The sequence below is a fragment of the Ursus arctos genome, unplaced genomic scaffold (genome assembly GCF_023065955.2).
Source record: "Ursus arctos isolate Adak ecotype North America unplaced genomic scaffold, UrsArc2.0 scaffold_7, whole genome shotgun sequence".
Classification (NCBI taxonomy): Eukaryota; Metazoa; Chordata; class Mammalia; order Carnivora; family Ursidae; genus Ursus; species Ursus arctos.
In genome coordinates, this window is record NW_026623089.1 from 31874719 (window position 1) to 31894057 (window position 19339).

General features: G+C 40.6%; 1 protein-coding gene across 2 annotated transcripts in view; it reads right to left on the minus strand.

The window, feature by feature from the left end:
• The window catches only part of TBC1D12 (TBC1 domain family member 12), a 125016-nt gene that overhangs the window by 92834 nt on the left and 12843 nt on the right, over positions 1 to 19339 (minus strand). Inside the window, exon 1 of one of the 2 annotated variants that reach the window (XM_026481695.4) lies at positions 8206 to 9321. The exons of the other annotated variant lie outside the window; for it this stretch is intronic. Within the exon in view, the coding sequence (XP_026337480.1) occupies positions 8206 to 9152 (947 nt within the window). The 5' untranslated portion in view covers positions 9153 to 9321. Of the gene's footprint in view, positions 1 to 8205; positions 9322 to 19339 lie in introns of those variants that run through there. 2 annotated transcript variants of the gene reach the window in all.

Consider the following 19339-nt stretch of genomic DNA (forward strand, 5'->3'; position numbering starts at 1 on the left):
AAGAAATAAGCTGCCTCAAAAAGGACTGACCTTCCCCTTCCCAATACGCTTGGAGATGGGTAACAGATGTGTCACCTCAAAATCTCCAAATGTTTCCACTCTTCCCTAAGCTTTCCCACCACAACATACTAACTTTGAAATGTATGAGTGAGCCAAGCTAAACATTTCATGAACTTAAACTAAAAAATTGGCTTTGCCTGTAAGTTCCTTACAACAATAAAAGACACAAATATTTTAATCCTTCTCAATATTCCCTCCTTTCAGTTCCTTCTCAGATTTGCTTTTTAGTCAAAGCTTCAAGACTTCTGGAAATTTTAGATAATGTTACAGTCCACTTTAATTCCCATACAACCCCAAACACCAATTATGTTTAAAAATCTACTACACAAATTGTGTAATGTTTCTTCAAGTAGTACACAAAAATCCACTCATCTCTTCCTTTCTTTAAACCAATGGATTTCAGTGATGAAGCTGGGGATGGGACTGCGGCTGTCATACTAAAGTTTGAATAATAACATTTGAACCTTCACTATATGCCAGATAAGAAATACAACACACCTAGAACATTATCTCATGGACAATCTCATGAGGTAGGTATCACCATTATCCTTACTTTATGGATGAGTTGCCTAAGATCTAGAGGGGTCAAGTAACTTATGCAGAATCATATAGCAGATAAGCTAATTCAAACCAAGGCAGTCTAACTCCAGAACCAGCACTTTTAACACTACACTATCCCATATTTTGAACATGCCATCTGCCAAAAAAGCAAGTCCCCTGAATTTAACAAGGTAGGAGTTGTGGATTCTGGAGAAACTAATTTTTAAAAATGTGCTTTTAGGTGATTTTGAAGTATAACAAAAGCTTGGAATTATTGCACTAGATTATTAGTTCGCCAAAGTAGAACACTGGCAACCTTTGAGATAATAACTCATGGTCCGGAAGCTAAGGTCTCAAATTCCACTACATTGATCAACTAGAATTTACTTACCTATTTTCTCTTCTACTCCAAAGAAATTATAAGAAAAAAAATCTAGAATTTTCTAATTAGAACTGCTGGTCTATACTATCTATATACAAGAAACTGAACAAAGATTACTGATGTTCAGCATGATTATTCTGGGGCAGAATTAGACCTTTACTAAAACAAATGTGCAAGGTAGAATTTATTTTTTTTTCATTGAAGCATTTTATTTGCACATATGTATTACATCCCTAGAAAAAGAATCCTGGGATTTTCCCTCCTGTGTGTTTTCGACTTCCTTATTCATGGTCCATGATGCCAGCTGAGGTTGTCAGTACAATGAAACCAAACTAGGGGGATCAGAGCCGATTATTCTGCCATTTTTCTATATCTTTGAGTTGTACATCAAATCTGGGGCTGATTCCATACTTGTTTAACCTGCCCATGAGGTTCACAACAATTTTCCCAGCTCTGTGATCACCACTGATTTCAGATTCGCCAGTGTAACCACGCTGCTGCATCACAGTTAGAAACTGGATGCATGATCTCTAAGAACTTGGTGTTTGCCTCTTTTCTGCATTGTTAATGCTCTTGAGAGCATCTGCCAGGACATTCATGTGCACCATTATGGAGGCATGGAAAGATGGTGGAAAGAGTTGCAAGGCAGAATTTAGAGTTGGAGATATTTCTATTCTGGCAACTTTCTCATTTTAAGGATGAAACAAACATCCTGTTTTTTAAAGCACCATCTTTAACTCAGTTCACATTTGTAATAGTTAGCTGGCAAAATTTTAGGTCTACAAGAGTATTGCAAGAAAATCATGTGATATAATATCACAGTATATTGGAGCTGGAAGAGACTCTGAATCTCCTAATTTCACAGATGAGGAAACTGAAGTCTACAAATTTAGTTATTTGCCCAAGGTCACACAATTATTTAATGGCAGAAGAAGCTACCCAGGACAAAAATCAAATTTCTCATTTCTCAAGCCAATAGCATTTTACTACACCAAAAGTTATGTTTTTGTTTGTAAACTTCTTATGATTCGTAGAAATCAGTATATTCGCTTCAAGCCCTACGAATCACATCTTTACTCTAGTTGTTTTTTTGTGTGTTTTTGTTTTTGTTTTGTTTTGTTTTTTAAAGATTTTTCCTATTTGAGAGAGAGAGAGAGAGCACAAGTGGGGAGGAGAGGGAGAAGCAGGCTCCCCGCTAAGCAGGGAGCCAGATGTGGGACTTGATCCCAAGACCCTGGGATCATGACCCAAGCCAAAGGCAAAAGGCTTAACTGACTGAGCCACCCAGGCACCCTCTCGTTCTGATTGTTTTATTCATTCGCTATCTGACTGTAGGCAAATAATTGTAAAATAAAAATAAATCCTACCCTCAGTAGGTCACAGGAATATTTCCAGAATTAGAAAATGCACATCAATATAACTTTGGAAAAATATGAAATTATGTAGAATTAAGATATGCTTTCATAATTTTTTCCAGAGGCAAATAGGTAGGTACTGGTTGTTAAATACTGCCTCGAATAGTCTGAACTAAAAAGCCTTGAAAATCAATGCCCTTGGTCCACCTGAAGAACAGCTAATTACCATGTCTAACTCATTTCCAATATTAAATTAATACCTTACTAGGTGATGTCTAGCAAATAAAAGGTTTCTCTGATGAACAGCACTGTTGATTTCCATAGGATATTAAACGATGAATAAAGTGATCCCTGAAGTCCCTTCTGCTTTAAACATTTCTGATTGTACAGTAAAACACAACTGCTCCCCAAATAAAAATCTTTTAGTCAATATCTCTATGCTGAATAAAGTGTGAAGTTTAATTAATAGCAATGTACAAATGCTGGTTTCTTAGTTATGATAAGTGTACCACAGTAATGTGATATTAACAATAGGGGAACTGGGTGAGGAGCATACCAGAAATTTCTACTATCTTTGCAACTTTTCTGTAAATCTAAAACTATCCAAAAAAAAAAAAAAAAAAAGGATTTAAAAAGTAAAGTAAATCTCTATGCCCATTTTTAATAGTAGAGAAAATTTCTACCAAACAAGTAACTCCAAGTTAGCACTGGAGTAATAGTCTGCTTTGTCATTGGGATATAGTGCTAAAATGTTTAATTTAGCACTTCAAAATAATATTTAAGCACTTAAAATTATCTTAGTCTCAGGGTGCCTGGGTAGCTCAGCTGGTTAAGCGTCTGACTCTTGATTTCAGCTCAGGTCATGATCTCAGGGTTCTGAGATTGAGCCCCATGTCTGCTCTGTGCTGGGCCTGGCACCTGCATGAGATTCTCTCTTTCCCTCTCCCTCTGCCCCTCCCCCCATTATCTTAAAATTATCTTAGTTTCAGAAAAATTGGAGTTTCTCAGTATTTTCTACCTGATTTATATTTAGATTATCACATTTCTAACCATCCACCCTAAAACCATGAATTTCTAAGGTAATGTCCTTGAACCAGAGCTGGATTTCCAGTGGTTTAGTGTTCTGTGTTTTAAGAAAACACCGGATTGGGGGGAGGGGTGGGAGAAGTGGGTATCAAACACAGGGAACAAATACAAAAGGCTCTTGAGCCATTAGCTCCTCAATCTAATATAATGGGTAGCTTCACAACACTCTAAAATCTTAAAAAGAGCCTTATTTTTATTCTAGAACAATAAATTACATATTATTTTCAGCTTTTCTAAAAATTTCAAATATTTTAATTATAACATATAAATAATGTCCAAAGGAGTTTCATTAGTGACACAGAAAAGAATATTTTCACAGTTTTTATAATCTCTTGCAATAACAAAAATTTAATACTTATATCAAAATATTCCTTCATTCTCCTTACAAATAATTATACCGCACATGTACTAAAGAAATGCTTGATTTGTGGAGCTATAAAAATCTTTTAAAACTTATCAGAAATTTGATATTTTGCCTCTTCTTTATTGAAATGTTGAAAAAGGAATATTTTGAGAAATAGGTTTTTATTTTAGTTGGTTGGGAGGAATACACGCTGTGGAACAAATAAGGGAGCCCTATCTGACAGAGGTCTATGATGGTTCAGTCAGGTGTATTATGATTTTGCCAACTAGCATAAATTCTAGGTGGAAAAAGGAGCGTGGATGATTTTGTTGTTTCTGAGAACCTTAAATAAAGAAAAATTGTATGGGACGTCTGGGTGGATCAGACAGTTAAGAGTCTGACTCTTGATCTCAGCTCAGGTCTTGATCTCTGGGGGGTGAGTTCAAGCCCCAGGTTGGGTGTGGAGACTACGTAATAAAATAGAAAATTTTAAAAAAGGAAATCACTAAAACAGCCTTTAGTCTTCCTTATTCAGCCTACCTGTAATAAAAAGAGTTTTGTGAAAATAATCTTTTAGCACAATATTTAGTAAGTTTCAGAAGTCAATAATTATAGAAAAAGCTACATGGATCTGTATGTTTCATAATCTATAATGTCAATTCTCTTTTTAAAAGGAAGGAAGAAATCTTCAATACTTTCTTCTCTACCTTAGCTATGCCCCTTAAGGCCACCAAATTCTCATGATTCACATGAAGACTCTGTAAAAAAAATTATCAGCACTACCTGGCAACAGATACCTGTGTGTTTCTAAATAACAGTAACTGTGCCAGTGCAATCTGAACAAAACTCAAAAGTATTAAATGGCTTAAAAAGTACATCTACAAAGGGTGTACCTATCTAAAAAAATAAACCTTTCTAGTTTGAAAAAAAATTAAGACATGGATTTGCTTGAAGTACCCATAAAAATAACTTAAATTTATTTTATTTTTGAAAGAGTAATAAACAGATCCTTAAAGAACAAAGGCTAGCCTGGAAACACTTGATAAATATTTAAGTTTTCATCTCCTTCTTACTGCTAAGTTGGTGGCAGTAGGGGTAGTGTACCCACCTAGCATTTTTTTTTTTTTTGAAGATTTACTTATTTATTTGAGAGACAGAGAGAGCATACAAGAGCAGTGGAGGGGCAGAGGGGGTGGGAGAGAATCTCAAGCAGACTCCCCAATGAGCATGGGGCCGGATACAGGGCTGGATCCCACAACCCTGAGATCATGACCTGAGCAGAAACCAAGAATCCAAGCTCAAATGACTGAGCCATCCAGGTGCTCCCCACCTAGCATTTTAAACATTTATGAACAGGAAAAGACAAAGGATCTGAGGGAATATTACTTGTGGGGCTCCCATGGTCAAGTCACCATTCACAGAGAGAGGCCCAGGTAAAGCTGAAGCAAGCCCCCAACAGGGACTAAACTAGAACTCACCTCATCTGGAAAAGAAGGAAAGGAAAAGAAGGAAAGTAGGAGATGGAAAGCAGTCCCATCCTGGACCAAATTCCTTTAGCTCCTACAGAATTTCTATCCTACTCAATGAAGCTTCTGTCAATGATGTGTCTTAACTGAAGTTAACTTTGTAGTAATAGATAAATCGTTGTAAAATGTTCCCCTCTCTTTACTTAAGTTAAAATAAACATGAAACTATTCCTTAAAAGTATTTCTCTTACAGATTTTTGCCAGGTTAAGAGAAAGAGAGGAAACAGAAGGAAAAGATGGAGGATAATTAGGTGGGAGAGAAAAAAGCCATAGGTGAATATAAATTGTGATCGAATGTTAACGTGGTCTGGAAATCAGGATACCTGATTTCTTTTTTTTTTTTTAAAGATTTTATTTATTTATTTGACAGAGAGAGACAGCGAGAAAAGGAACACAAGCAAGGGGAGTATGAGAGTGAGAAGCAGGCTTCCCGCCAAGCAGGGAGCCCAATGCGGGGCTTGATCCCAGGACTCTGGGATCATGACCTGAGCCGAAGGCAGACGCTTAACGGCTGAGGCACCCAGGCACCCCAGGAATCCTGGTTTCTAATTCCAACTCTGCCATTAGCTACCTAAAATACCTTATGTAGACAGTGAACTCACTCATCAAAAAATGAAGTGGCAGTTGGTAGGGGCTGCACCCAAGAACGAGAATACATCCTAGAATAAGATATCCCCAAAGGGATCCCTCATCTGGAGCTCCAGAGTTAAGAATGACAATTGTACACATGAAAGGAAAAAAAAAAAAAAAAACTCTTAGGTTGTCAAGGCAAAGGAAATTTCTGATCATTCTGCCCGGGGATGGGAGATTTCTTCAAAATTACTCGGGGCACCCTGGCACCCTGGGTGGCTCAGTTAGTTGATCTCTTGATCTCAGCTCAGGTCTTGATCTCAGGGTCATGAGCGCAAGCCTGGAGTGGGCTTACTGACAAAAAACAAAATTACACTACCTAGAGAATAGTGAAGAGGAAGAGTCTATAAAAGTTGCCAATTCAACACAAACTGAGCAAGGTTCTCGATACCACTGCTAGACTCAGAGATAAATATCATAATCTCTGCCTTTAAGGTGTTCCGAATCCAGTTAAGGTTTTGGTTAAATGCTAAAAGAAAAATTGTGCCTCTGACTGTGCCCTTTCCCAAGTATGTTGTACAAAGAAGCAATTGACACCTAGAATCTTGACATTCAGATGTTAATTTAAAAAAATGAGGCTTAGAGAAATTAACTTCATGGTACCTGTTTTCTGACTTCAAGTCCAGTGCTCTGATACACATGATTAATGTGGCTATATGAATGTCAGCTAGCTATATTAACTGAATCCTTTTAGTCTACAGATTAAAGAAAAAAATTAATATCCCAAAATTCCTCCCTACTGTTAATATGAAAACCTCTTATAATAGATTTGCTTTGTTATTGTGCATAATTTGCAAGGCTTATATATGTATCTGTCTTCAAACTTAATACCTACTAACCTGAACTCCACTGTCCAAATCATCTCTATTCCCAATGGTGGCACAAAGCAGGCATTCTGGGTACACTGACTGAATCAGCAATCTCCAAAGCCCCTTCCAGGTCTAAAATTGCCTGACACCTGACATCAAAACATGACCAAAAAACACCCAAAGTTCACAAATATATAAACTTAGCTCACCTCGCAAACTTTTAAAATATTGCCACTATACGCTTTGAGTATATTTTCGTATATTTTTGCAACTACAGACACAAATACAGATCTATTATGTATCTTGTCCTACGAGTAACACAAAATTACGATTTCCCAACCTTGATGTAAACAACTTTATAAATTTTTGTAAATTCATACAAAGGAGGGGAAATAAGCGATAATAAAATAGAAAATAATTACAATTAGAAAATTGGGGTGTGTCTACAAAAATGCAAACCGATTGTATAATCCTCTAAAACTGGAGCTGCACAATTTGTTTTTTTCATTTCTATCAAGATCCCTGAAGAGGAAACAAAAACACAGAAGAACTCTGAAAGGGAGAGTTTACAAGTTGGCAATACTTTCTTATTTGCCTAGAGATTAAAAGAAAAAAAAAGCGTTATCAAGCAGGATCTGACTCCAGGAAAATTGGCATTTCACTAATGTGCAATAGGAGGAGTATTTTATCCCTATCCAAAGCCGTATTCCAAAATCTGCCATGTCCAGCACCATAACTTAATTTCAAGAGTAACAGGTCAAAACACAAATACAATGGTATCAAAAATTAAAAAGTTGCTGAAAAAACTGTAGGCCTATTTGGCAGAAGTAGAGAAAAGGGAGTTTCTAGATAAAGCGCCACAGCAATTTGGCTTCAACGGCTGGGATCAAATTCTAAACTCCAAACTGCATTTTAATAAAGGCCACTGAAACAGTTAAACACTGTGTAACACACTCACTTCTAATTTCAAGAATTTCCAAGCCACTTGAATGGATTTAGACTCCACACAAATAGACATCTCGGCAAAATGACTTCCCTTTCTCTTTCACAGCCACACCCGTACACACAGACCGCCGCGCCCACCACCACCCCCCACCTCTAATCCTCGTACTACCGAAAAATAAACTGAGAACCGAGCAAGTTGTCTGCTTTTCCGGAGGAGGCAAAACTGCAGCTGTGGCATTAGCACACTGCCAGGACCTGAATACACGGAAACCAGGTGTGAATAGCAGGTATATCTCCAGCCCACAGGGGAACTGAAAGATTCGCTCCCCACAAAGTTGGCAACTTCTCCTACAGGCAACACAATGCAGACCCAGTTCCTCTTCCCCCGGTGACAAATCAAAGCTAAATCCTGACGCCAGCAAACAGCCCGCACGGAGGCGGTCCCCAAGCCGCTCTGGGCCAGCTCCCGGCCTCGACCTCCGCCCCGGCCCCGAGCCCGCCCCGAGCCCCGGCGCAGCCTGCGCTGTACCTGGCGAAGAAGTCGGCGAAACCGCCGCTCCGTCGAGCCCGGGCCGAGGTCCCCGCGGCGCCCTGCTCCGCGGCGGGCGCGGGCACCGGCGGCCGGGCTGGGGGCAGGTGGTCGCGGCTCACCTCGAACGTGTTCCGAGAGTTTACGTGAACGTCCGAGACACCAAGGCGCGACTCAGCGCCAGCGCCCCCGCTAGTCCTCTCGGCCGAGGCGGCGGCGGACGCGCCCTCCTCGGGACCCCCAGCGCCGGGACCCCCAGCGCCGGCTCCCGGCCGCTCCAAGTCGTCGCTGCTGCTACCGTCGCTGGCCGGGCTGCCCTCCGAACCGCTGCCCGTGCCCTGGGGCTTGTCAGAGTCCGCCGCTGCTAGGCAGCAGCTCCGCAGCGGGTCTTCGAGCGGCGCGGCCCAGTCGGACGAGCTGCCCGCGCCGTCCGCGCCCTCGTCGCCAGGCCCCTCCGGGCGGAGGCGGCGGTGGCGCGGATCCCGGCCGCCCGCGCGGGCCAGCCCGCGAGCCTCCTCCAGGTCCCGACAGTCCTGGCCCGGCAGAAAGCCCGAGTCCCCGTTGGTCATGCCTCTGTGCCGCGGCGCGCGGGCATCCGCCACCTCCGCGCTTCGGTGCTTGGAGCCCGAGCCCCGCAGGCAGGCGTCCGAGCGCGGAGCTGCCGGGGGCGTTGGGGCGCGGGGCTGGCCAGCGGGGAGTGGACAGTAGCACAGCCCCGGCTCCAGCTGTCCCCCGGCCGCCGCGAGGTAGCGCCGAAGCAGCTGCCGAGGCGGCGTCTCCTCCTCCTCTTCCTCCTCCTCCTCTGCCGGCGGCTCCATAGCGCCGAGGCCTCCGCCAAAGCCGCCGGTGGCCCGGATCATCTTCCCGTCCTGGCCCACGGGCTCCGGCGCCGGTACCAACTTGGGGTTTCTTCCCGAGCAGGCTCCGGCATCCTCCGGACCCACCATCTAGGGCTGGGTGAGTGCCGCCCGAGAAGGCGACGGAAGAGTCCCCGGCACAGGCTTGGCCCGGGAACAACCCTAGGGGCTGGGGCCGCGGCGGCCGCCGCCGCAACGTTCCCAGACCCACCCCTCCTACCCAGGGCTTCGGGCAGTTGCGGGAGGGCGGGCACGCGCCGAAGCTCGCGCACGCGCAAACCCCGGCCGGGTCAAACCGCGACCTGGAGATTCCGCGAACCATAGAGATAGGAGCTAGAGAGGCCGCTCCCTGACACTCCCGCGGCCAATCTGGGATCCGCCATCTGGATGTTGGAGGCTGGTTGGCTCACTCCGAGCGTGATAATTCTTACAGAGGCACGGGTTTACCTCCCTTAGCAAAAATTCATTGACATACTTAATTTATGGGAGTAGAATACAGGATATTAGATATAAGTCCTTCCAGCTCCAATTGATCACCAGTATACTTTACTCTTTTTCATGCATCTTCCCTACCGCCATTGCCACAATTTAGGGCTTCATCGCTCATATCAACACCCTCCCTTCTCCACTTCATCTTCCACAATACTACCAAAGGAATCTTCCTTATCTAGCACCACGTTTCATCACATCGCTTTCTTAAAAATTTCCATTATCACTCAGGGAGTTTGGAAAGGAAGTGGAGTCCGGCGGAGAGGGGCTGTTGAAGTAATTCCAGCACCCTGTGATAATGAATTAAAATGGGGTGATCGCCACTGAGTGGAAATGAAAGGCGTTTAAAGTAGAAATCACAAGAGGTGATAAGATATAAGGAGCGATTGAAGAGGTAGTGACCAGCAATTACTACAAAACTCTTGCGACTGAAACTATGAAGAAATGGGCTTTGGATTGGAAAAAAAAAAACTTGATTAATAGGGAAATATATCTGGTAAAGTAAAAGACTGGGAATATACAGGATAGAGTTCTAAAACTTGGGTTAGGGCTTAGGTTTGGAGACACGAAGAGTCATCTGCATATTGCAACAAGGTGAGTCATTAGTGACTTCGCCTGGGAAAGAATAAAGGCAGAGGTGGGGCAGAGGCTCAAAGGTGTTATTATTTCAAGATGGGCAAAGAAGTTGTATTGCAAAGGATTAAAGAGGAATCAGCTGTAGATAAAATGAAGGGGGAAATATTGGCCATTTGTTCTAGAAGTATGTCAGTGAAGAGAGAGGAAGAAATAGGAGAATGGGGTAGTAACGAGAGGAAGCAGCATTGCCAAGCCCTTATATTTTTTTCTTATACATGCAAGAAGGAATATAACCTATATATGAGTAACAGTAAAATATGTAAATAAAATGGACACCCATGGGGGCGCCTGGGTGGCTCAGTCGTTGAGCATCTGCCTTCGGCTCAGGGTGTGATCCCGGAGTCCTAGGATCCAGCCCCACATCAGGCTCCTCTGCTGGGAGCCTGCTTCTTCCTCTCCTACTCCCCCTGCTTGTGTTCCCTCTCTCGCTGGCTGTCTCTCTCTCTGTCAAATAAATAAATAAATAAAATCTTAAAAAAAAAAAAAAAAAAAGACACCCATGTACCCAGCACTCAGTTTAAGAAACATCAATTGTCTTTTATAATGAGCATATTTGAAGGCCTTAAGGAAGGACTAAGTGGCAAAGGCACAGTTAGCAATGTATTTATTGCCAAGATTTTTCAGAAGAAATGACTTTCAGGACACAAGTGGAAAAATTAATATAGGAAGAGAAAAAATATTTGTAAATCATATATCTGATAAGAGTCTAGTATCCAGAATATATAAAGAACTCTTACAACTTAACAAGACAACCCAATTTTAAAGTGGGCAAAGGACTTGAACAGACATTTCTCCAAAGAATATATGCTAATAGCTATTAATAAGCATATGAAGTAACACTCAATATCATTAGTCAATAGGGAAATGTAAATCAAAACCAAACGACATGGCACTCAAACTGACTAGAATGGCTATATTCAAAAAAGTGGAAAGTAAGTAAGTGTTGTAGAGGATGTGGAAAAAGTACAACCCTCAAACATTGCTAGTAGAAATGTAAATGGTATGGCTGCTATGGAAAATGTTTGGTGGTTCCTCAATGAAGTTAAACATTGAATTACCATATGACCCAGCAATTCTACTCCTAGATATGTACCCAAAAGAACTGAAAAGAGGTGTTCACACAAAAACTTACACATGAATATTCATAGCAGCACAATTAGAAACCAAAAGATAGACACAACCCAAATGTCCATCAACAGAGGAATGAATAAACAGAATGTAACATTTACACGATGGACTATTATTCAGCCATAAAAAGAAATGAAGTACTGATATATGATATGAAGTAGATGAATCTCAAAAACATTACGCTAAGTGGAAGAAATAAGACACAAAAGGTCCACATTGTATAATTTCATTTGTATGAACTATCCACAATAGGTAAATCCACTGAGAAAGAAAACAGATTGGTGATTGCCAATGACTGGGGGGAGGAAGAGAAATAGGGACAGACTACCTGATGGATATAGGGTGATGAAAATGTTTTGCAACTAGATACAGGTCGTAGTTGCATGATATGGTGAATGCACTAAATAGTACCAAATTGTACATTTTTTTAATTGTACATGTTTAAATAGCTGTATTTTATGTAAATTTTACCTCAATAAAAGAAAATTAATTTAGAAGATACCTAGACATAAGTATAGTTATATGATGGTAAAGATGAGAATAGCTGAAAGAGTCTAATCACAACCTTGTTTCATTTCAACATTTTTTCTTTCCCAACTTCCTAATTTTTCAAACCTTTCCTTTTTTTTCTTGAAGATTTTACTTATTTGAGAGAGAGAGCACGAGTGAGAGAGCAGAAGCAGAATGAACAGCAGAGAGAGAGACGGAAAAGCAGGCTCCCTGCTGAGCAGGGAGCCCTGGGATCATGATCTGAGCTGAAGGCAGTTGCTTAACCAACAAATCCACCCAGTCGCCCCTTTCAAACCTTTCTAACTAACTTGTTGACTTACTCCTTTATAGGTATTGCTCAATTTCTCCCTCTATGAAATCATACTACAGGATTTTAAACTCCAGTTTCTCTAAATGATTTATTTAGTTCATCTCCTTCCTCTCCCCTGGTCAATAGCAACAAAGGTTTTATGAATCATAATAGCCCATACAATGCTACTGTTTTCTCAGTAAAGACTTCAAAACTCAAACACATTTATATTTTGTAACTTTGTCTACAATAATATGTATTCCATAATAAATTATTTTAGTCATTCTTAGCAGTTAGTGGTTATATTTTCCACTTTCAACAGTAAAAGTTTCTGTCATATCTGATAAGTAATACCATATGCCATCGTACAAATTTTTTAAAAATCTACTTTCAAAATGTTGCATATCCTTTTCTTGGTCCTTAAAAGTTTGACACTAAAAACTTTTTTTCTCAGTTTTACATATTTAAGTAATCTCTACACCCCACCTGGGGCTTGATCTCATTACTCGAAGATCAAGAGTCATGTGCTCTTCCAACTGAGCCTGCCAGGTCCCGCAACATTAAAAACTTTTGATACCATATTATATTACTACAACTGTAGGCATAAATAAAATATCCTGGTACATTCCTATAAGTCACGTGAAACTATTATCATGAGAAAGGATATTCTTTTTTTTATTTTTTACATTTAAATTCAATTAACTAACACATAGTGTATTATTAGTTTCAGAGGTAGAGTTCAGTGATTCGTCAGTCTTTTTTTTTTTTTTTAAGTTTTATTTATTTATTTGAGAGAGAGAGAGAGAGCACAAGTAGGGGGAGCAGCAGAGGGGAAGGGAGAAACAGACTGCCCACTGAGCAGGGAGTCAGATACAGAACTCGATCCCAGGATCCTGAGATCATGACCTGGGCAGATGCTTAACTGACTGAGCCACCCAGGCGCCCCTGATTCATCAGTCTTATGTAACATCCAGTGCTCATTACATCACATGCCCTCCTTAATGTCCATCACCCAGTTACCCCATCCCCCCACCCCTTGCCTTCCAGCAACCCTCACTTTGGTTCCTATGATTAAGAGTCTCTTATGGTTTGTCTCCCTCTCTGATTTTGTCTTGTTTTATTTTTCCCTCCCTTCCCCTATGATCCTGTTTTGTTTCTTAATTTCTACATGAGTGAAATCTTATGATAATCGTCTTTCTCTGATTGACGTATTTTACTTAGCATAATACCTTCTATTTCCATCCACGTCTTTGCAAATGGCAATATTTCTTTTTTTGATGGCTGAGTAATATTCCATTGTGTATATTTACCACATCTTTATCCATTCACCTGTGGATGGACATCTGGGCTCTTTCCATAGTTTGGCTATTGTGGACATTGCTGCTGTAAGCATTGGGGCGCAGGTGCCCCTTCAGGTTACTACATTTGTATCTTTGGGGTAAATATTTAGTAGTGCAATTGCTGGGTCGTAGGCTACCTCTATTTTCAACTTTTCGAGGAAACTCCATACTGTTTTCTGGAGTGGCTGTACCAGCTTGCTTTCCCACCAACAGTGTAAGAGGTTCCTCTGAGAAAGGATATTATTAATCTCTGTTATAAAATATTAACTAACAGTTAAAATATGGAAAACTATGAGTATACTTTGGATTCTTACATTTTCTAAGAAAATTTGACTTTCACAGAAATTCTCAAAATACATACAGTTTTTCATATTCTACCTGTATGATCCTCCCCTCATTATTGAACAGTAAATATGGCCCCATTATCCCATAATATTATTTTGCTACAATTGTACTCAAGGAGAGTAAAAAGGCCTCAAACAAAAGGCCTCAAAACTCTTCATATCTTTCTTTAATCCTCAACTTTTTTCTTATGTACTGGATTTCCAAAAAGCTTTCAAACATGATTTAACTTCTATCATGTTAAATCACCACTATCACCACCCACATACTCTTAGAGCAACGTTTCTCAAACTCACCTGCACATTAGTAACATTTAGGAAGTTTTAAAAACGCTTATGTCTGGGCACCACCCCAAACCAATTAAGTCAATATCCCTGGAAGAGGAACCTTACACTGGTATTAAAAGCTATTCAAGTAATCCTAATTTAAAAACCAACGTTGAGAAATACTGGCTTATAGCTACAACCTTATCTCTTTGCTTCCCTCAGCAAGCAAGCTCCTTTAAAAAGCTGTTTACACATTGCGCACACGTAGATGTGATACTGTGAAAAGGACACAGTGTGGCTGAGGATGGATAAGCTCAACCTAATCACACAAAAATCATCAAACTCAAAATGAAGAAAATTCTATTTGAAAAATGAAATGGGGGATTCTTATTCTTCCAAAAAAAATCCAGTATCATGAAAGACATCGAAAAGCTGTGGACATAGTTGAGATGAAAGAAGATTAAAACAAAATGACAATTATATGTAATACCTGCCCCTAAACTTGATTTTGTAGTCAGTAGAGAAAAAGAAAACAGTCTACAAAGGACACTACTGCATCAACGAACATAATTGTCATATGTACAGTGGGTTAAATAAAGGTGTCAATGTAAATATTGACAGTTATAATCATAATTGATATTTATAATTTATAATTGCTGTATCAGTTCTATAAGTAAATATTTTTATTCTTAGGAAATATACTGTGGAGTATTTAGGATAAGGGCCACGATATATGTAATTTACCCTCAAACGATTCAGAAAAAAACTTATTCATGTATACACACGTACACACACACACACACACACACACACACACACAGAGCTCATGACAAAGTGAAATGGGATAAAATGTTAGCAGTAAAGAAATCTGGGAAAGACATGAGTATTCTTCATGCTATGCTTATGTTTGCACCTTTTTTCTTTTTAAGATTTTATTTATTTATTTGACAGAGAGACAGGCAGCGAGAGAGGGAACACAAGCAGGGGGAGTGAGAAAGGGAGAAGCAGGCTTCCCGCTGAGCCGGAAGCCCTATGCGGCTGGATCCCAGTACACTGGGATCATGACCTGAGCTGAAGGCAGACGCTTAACGACTAAGCCACCCAGGCGCCCCTGCACCTTTTTCTTTTTTTTTTTTTAAGATTTTACTTATTTGACAGAGTAAGCGAGAGAGAGAGAAAGAGAGAGAGAGAGAGAGGGAGAGGGAGAGGGGCAAAGGGAGAAGATGGAAGCTGTGAAGCAGGCTCCCCACCAAGCAGGGAGCCCGATGTGGGGGCTCAATCCAGGACCCTGAGATCATGAACTGACCTGAAGGCAGATGCTTAACTGAGCCACCCAGGTGCCCCTATGTTTGCAACTTTTTCTAAGTTTAAGGTCATTTCCAAAAAAAAAAATGTTTTCAAGATACCTCCATTTCCTCACCTCCCATTTACTCTGTTCTAGCTTCTGTACACTATTCTTTAGTCTCATTAATGACTTTCTCATTCTTGATCCAATAGAAAGTTTTCAGTCACAATCTTGCTTGATCTTTCAACAGCATTCATACTGATCACTCCTTCCATGTTGAAACACTCCTTTCTCTAGCTTTTAACTTTTTAAAAGAAACACTCTTTTTCCTTAGTTTCCATTACTCTATTGTTGCCATAGTCTCTAGGTTTTCCTCTTACCTCTTTGGCCACCTCTTCTCAGTTTCTTCCTAGGAAGGCAGGATTTCTTCCCTCTTTAATGAAATTTCCTAACAGAATAGTCTGAAGCCTCTTCTCTTCTCATTCAACCCTCTGTACTCCAGGCAATCTCATTAATTCTCATGATTTAGATGATCATATATAAACTGATGACTAGAATTTAAAGTACCGCTCCTACATTACAATCCAAATATATGACATTTCCATGCAGGTATTTCTAGGCATCATAAACATGATATGACTAAAATAAGTCTCTCCTGGTTTTCTTCCATTGTTTTCTATCTCAATATGTACCACCACCATCCACTCAGTCGCTCCAGATCTGACATGCCAACTGTCTACCCAACACTTCTGCTTGCTGGTCTCAAAGCCACCTAAAACCTAATATGTAAAAGTCTAAATTCATAATTGCCTCCTTTAAATCTATTCTTATTACAATTTTCTACATCTTACTCAACAACAGTGTTGTATATCTAGTTGCATAAACCTATAACCCAAGAGTCATCCTTGATATTTCTCCCTTCCTTATCCCCTTAGCCAAGTACAGTCGGTTCAATTGCACCCTCCCAAGAGATATGTCCAGGTCTAACCCCTAGTACCTGTGAATGTGACCATTTAGGAAAGGATCTTTGCAGATATAATTAAGGTAAGGCTCTTAACATGAGATCATCCTGGATTAGACTTCTCCCTCTCCTCATAAAGCTAATAAATAGGTGTGATGGGTGTCCTTTAAAAAGACAGGGAAAGAAAAGGCACGTAGAGACATGGGTAAGAAGGCCATGTGAAGATGGAGGCAGATATTGGAGTGACATGTCTACCAGCCAAGGAACACTAAGAATTACTTACAGCTAGGGGTGCCTGGACAGTTCAGTTGGTTCAGTGATTTTGATTTTAGCTCAGGATCATGGGATCAAGCCCTGCATCAGGCTCCATGCTCTGCCCCTCCCCACGGTGCGCATGTGTGTTCTCTCTCTCTCTCAGAAATAAATAAATAAATCTTAAAAAAAAGAAAAAGAAGAATTCCTAACAGCTACCATAAGTTAGGAGAGAAGTATGAAGTGAATTCTCCCTCAGAGACTTCAGAAGAAATCAACCCTGCCAACACCTTGATTTCATATTTCTGATCTGCAGAACTGTGACAGAATTAATTTCTGTTGTTTTAAGCCACCTAAGTTTCGGTAACTTGTTATCACAGCCCTAGAAAGCTAATACACAAAGAAGTTACTAAAGTCTGTCTTTCTTACCTCCTACATGTCTTGTATTTTTTATTATAAAATATTTTTATTGTTCTTTTAAAAAATATAATATGGCGTTATCAACTATAGTCATCATGGTTTACATTAGAACTTCTGAAATTGGATAGCTGAAAGATCCTTACATACTTTCAGCTATAATATGAATAAAGTCTGAGGATCTAATGTAAATATCTTTTAAATTTATTCACTTCACACTATATCCACCCACCCAGACTAAATTGCCATCATCTTTTCTGGGTGACAGAATTAACCTCCAGCTGGTCTCCCCACATTCATTTGGGGAAACATCCAAACAATTCTTGATGGCTGCTGCCAAAGTACTTTTTATGAACACAAATCCAATCATGTCACTGCCCTGCTTTTTTAGTCATCATCATGTTAACCTTTCAACCTTTTAAAAGAAACATTTGTTCAGTTTCATTGCCCTATTGCCTCCATTTTTTTTCTCCTACATTTTTGGCTACATTTTTCTGAGTACACTTGGGGAGGGTTCTTCTTCCTTCATCTAAATGTAATGGCTTCCTATTCTCTTAAGACCAAAGACAAAATCTTTTCTCATGACCTACGAAGCTCTTCACAGTCAATGTACCTATCTAGGCTTCTCTCCCTCTTTTCTCCCCAAAATCCCTGGACTTTAGTCATATTGATCTTCTTTTTATCCCAGCTACTACAAAACTCCTTCTGCAACCTCATATATCTAGGATGTTCTGTATAATGATCTGGGATTTTTGTTATACTAACTTTATTTTATTTTATTTTATTTTTTATTATTTGACACAGAGAGAGAGACAGCCAGCGAGAGAGGGAACACAAGCAGGGGGAGTGGGAAAGGGAGAAGCAGGCTCCCAGCGGAGGAGCCTGATGTGGGGCTCCATCCCAGGACCCCGGGATCACGCCCTGAGCCGAAGGCAGACGCTTAATGACTGAGCCACTCAGGCGCCCCTGTTATACTAACTTTTATCTGTCTCTCCAGCCTCATTTCTCATTTCTCTTCTCCCACTCATCAGGTTTCAAACATATCACCCTTTTCTCTGTTTCTGAAATTATGTGCAAAGCCCCTTCTCCCTAAGGGTCTTCATGTATGTTGGTCCCCCTGCCTAGAGGGCTCTTCCCCACCTTGTTGACCTGGGCTAACTTCTACTCTTTCTTCAGGACTCAGTTTGTTTATTATTTTTCAAGTAGTTTCCATGCCCAGCATGGAGCCCAACATGGGGCCTGAACTGATGACCCTGAGATCAAGTGTTGGCTGCTTAACCAACTGAGCCACTCAGGTGCCCTCAGGACTCAGTTTTAATGTTAACCTCCTCAGAGAACTCTTCTCTGACTTCCCCTCTAATTGATTATACTCCAGTTATATGCTATCAAAGCACCCTTTTTCTTTGTAGCCACTGTCACAGCTCCAATCTTATAGCATTTTGGACTAGCATTTGTATACACACACGCACACGCACACTCACACACATAGCTCCAATCTTATAGCATTTTGGACTAGCATTTGTATACACACACGCACACGCACACACACACTCACACACACTACACTGCAAGCTCTATGAGGAGGGAGATTATGTCTGTTTTGTTCACCTTCTTAAAGAGGCAATAATAACTAGCACAGTGCCAAGGACACAGTAGCTCTTCAACAAACATTTATTAAAGGAATACACAAATAAATGGATGAATAAAACTGCCATCAAAATACATATCTAGGGGTGTCTGGGTGGCTCAACCATTAAGTGTCTGCCTTTGGCTCAGGTCATGATCCCAGGGTCCTGGGATCGAGCCCCGCATCGGGCTCCCTGCTCCATGGGAAGCCTGCTTCTCCCTCTAACACTCCCCTTGTTTGTGTTCCCTCTTTCGCTGTCTCTCTCTGTCAAATAAATAAATAAAATCTTAAAAAAAAATACATATCTAGGGGTACCTGGGTGGCTCAGTCAGTTAAGCGTCTGACTTCAGCTCAGGTCATGATCTCAGGGTCCTGGGATTGAGCCCCAAGTCGGTCTCCCAGCTCAGTAGGGATTCTGTTTGTCTTTCTACCCCTCCCCCATCTCGTGCACACACACTCTCTTTCTCAAATAAATAAATAAAATCTTTAAAAAAATACATATTTAGTACCCAGGAAATTCCCAACTCAATAGATTAAGCATATCTATGATCCTCAAGGCCATTGTTCAGAAACTGCCTGAAGCTGATTCCTATTTACACTCTTGAATGCATACAATTTCATCTTCCATGGATAAATGTTTAACCTAAAGATGACTTGTGTTATTTGAATAGGCACTAGTGATACCTAAAATAACCACAAGTTATCCTCACTATATACTGATCTGAAAGTTTTGAT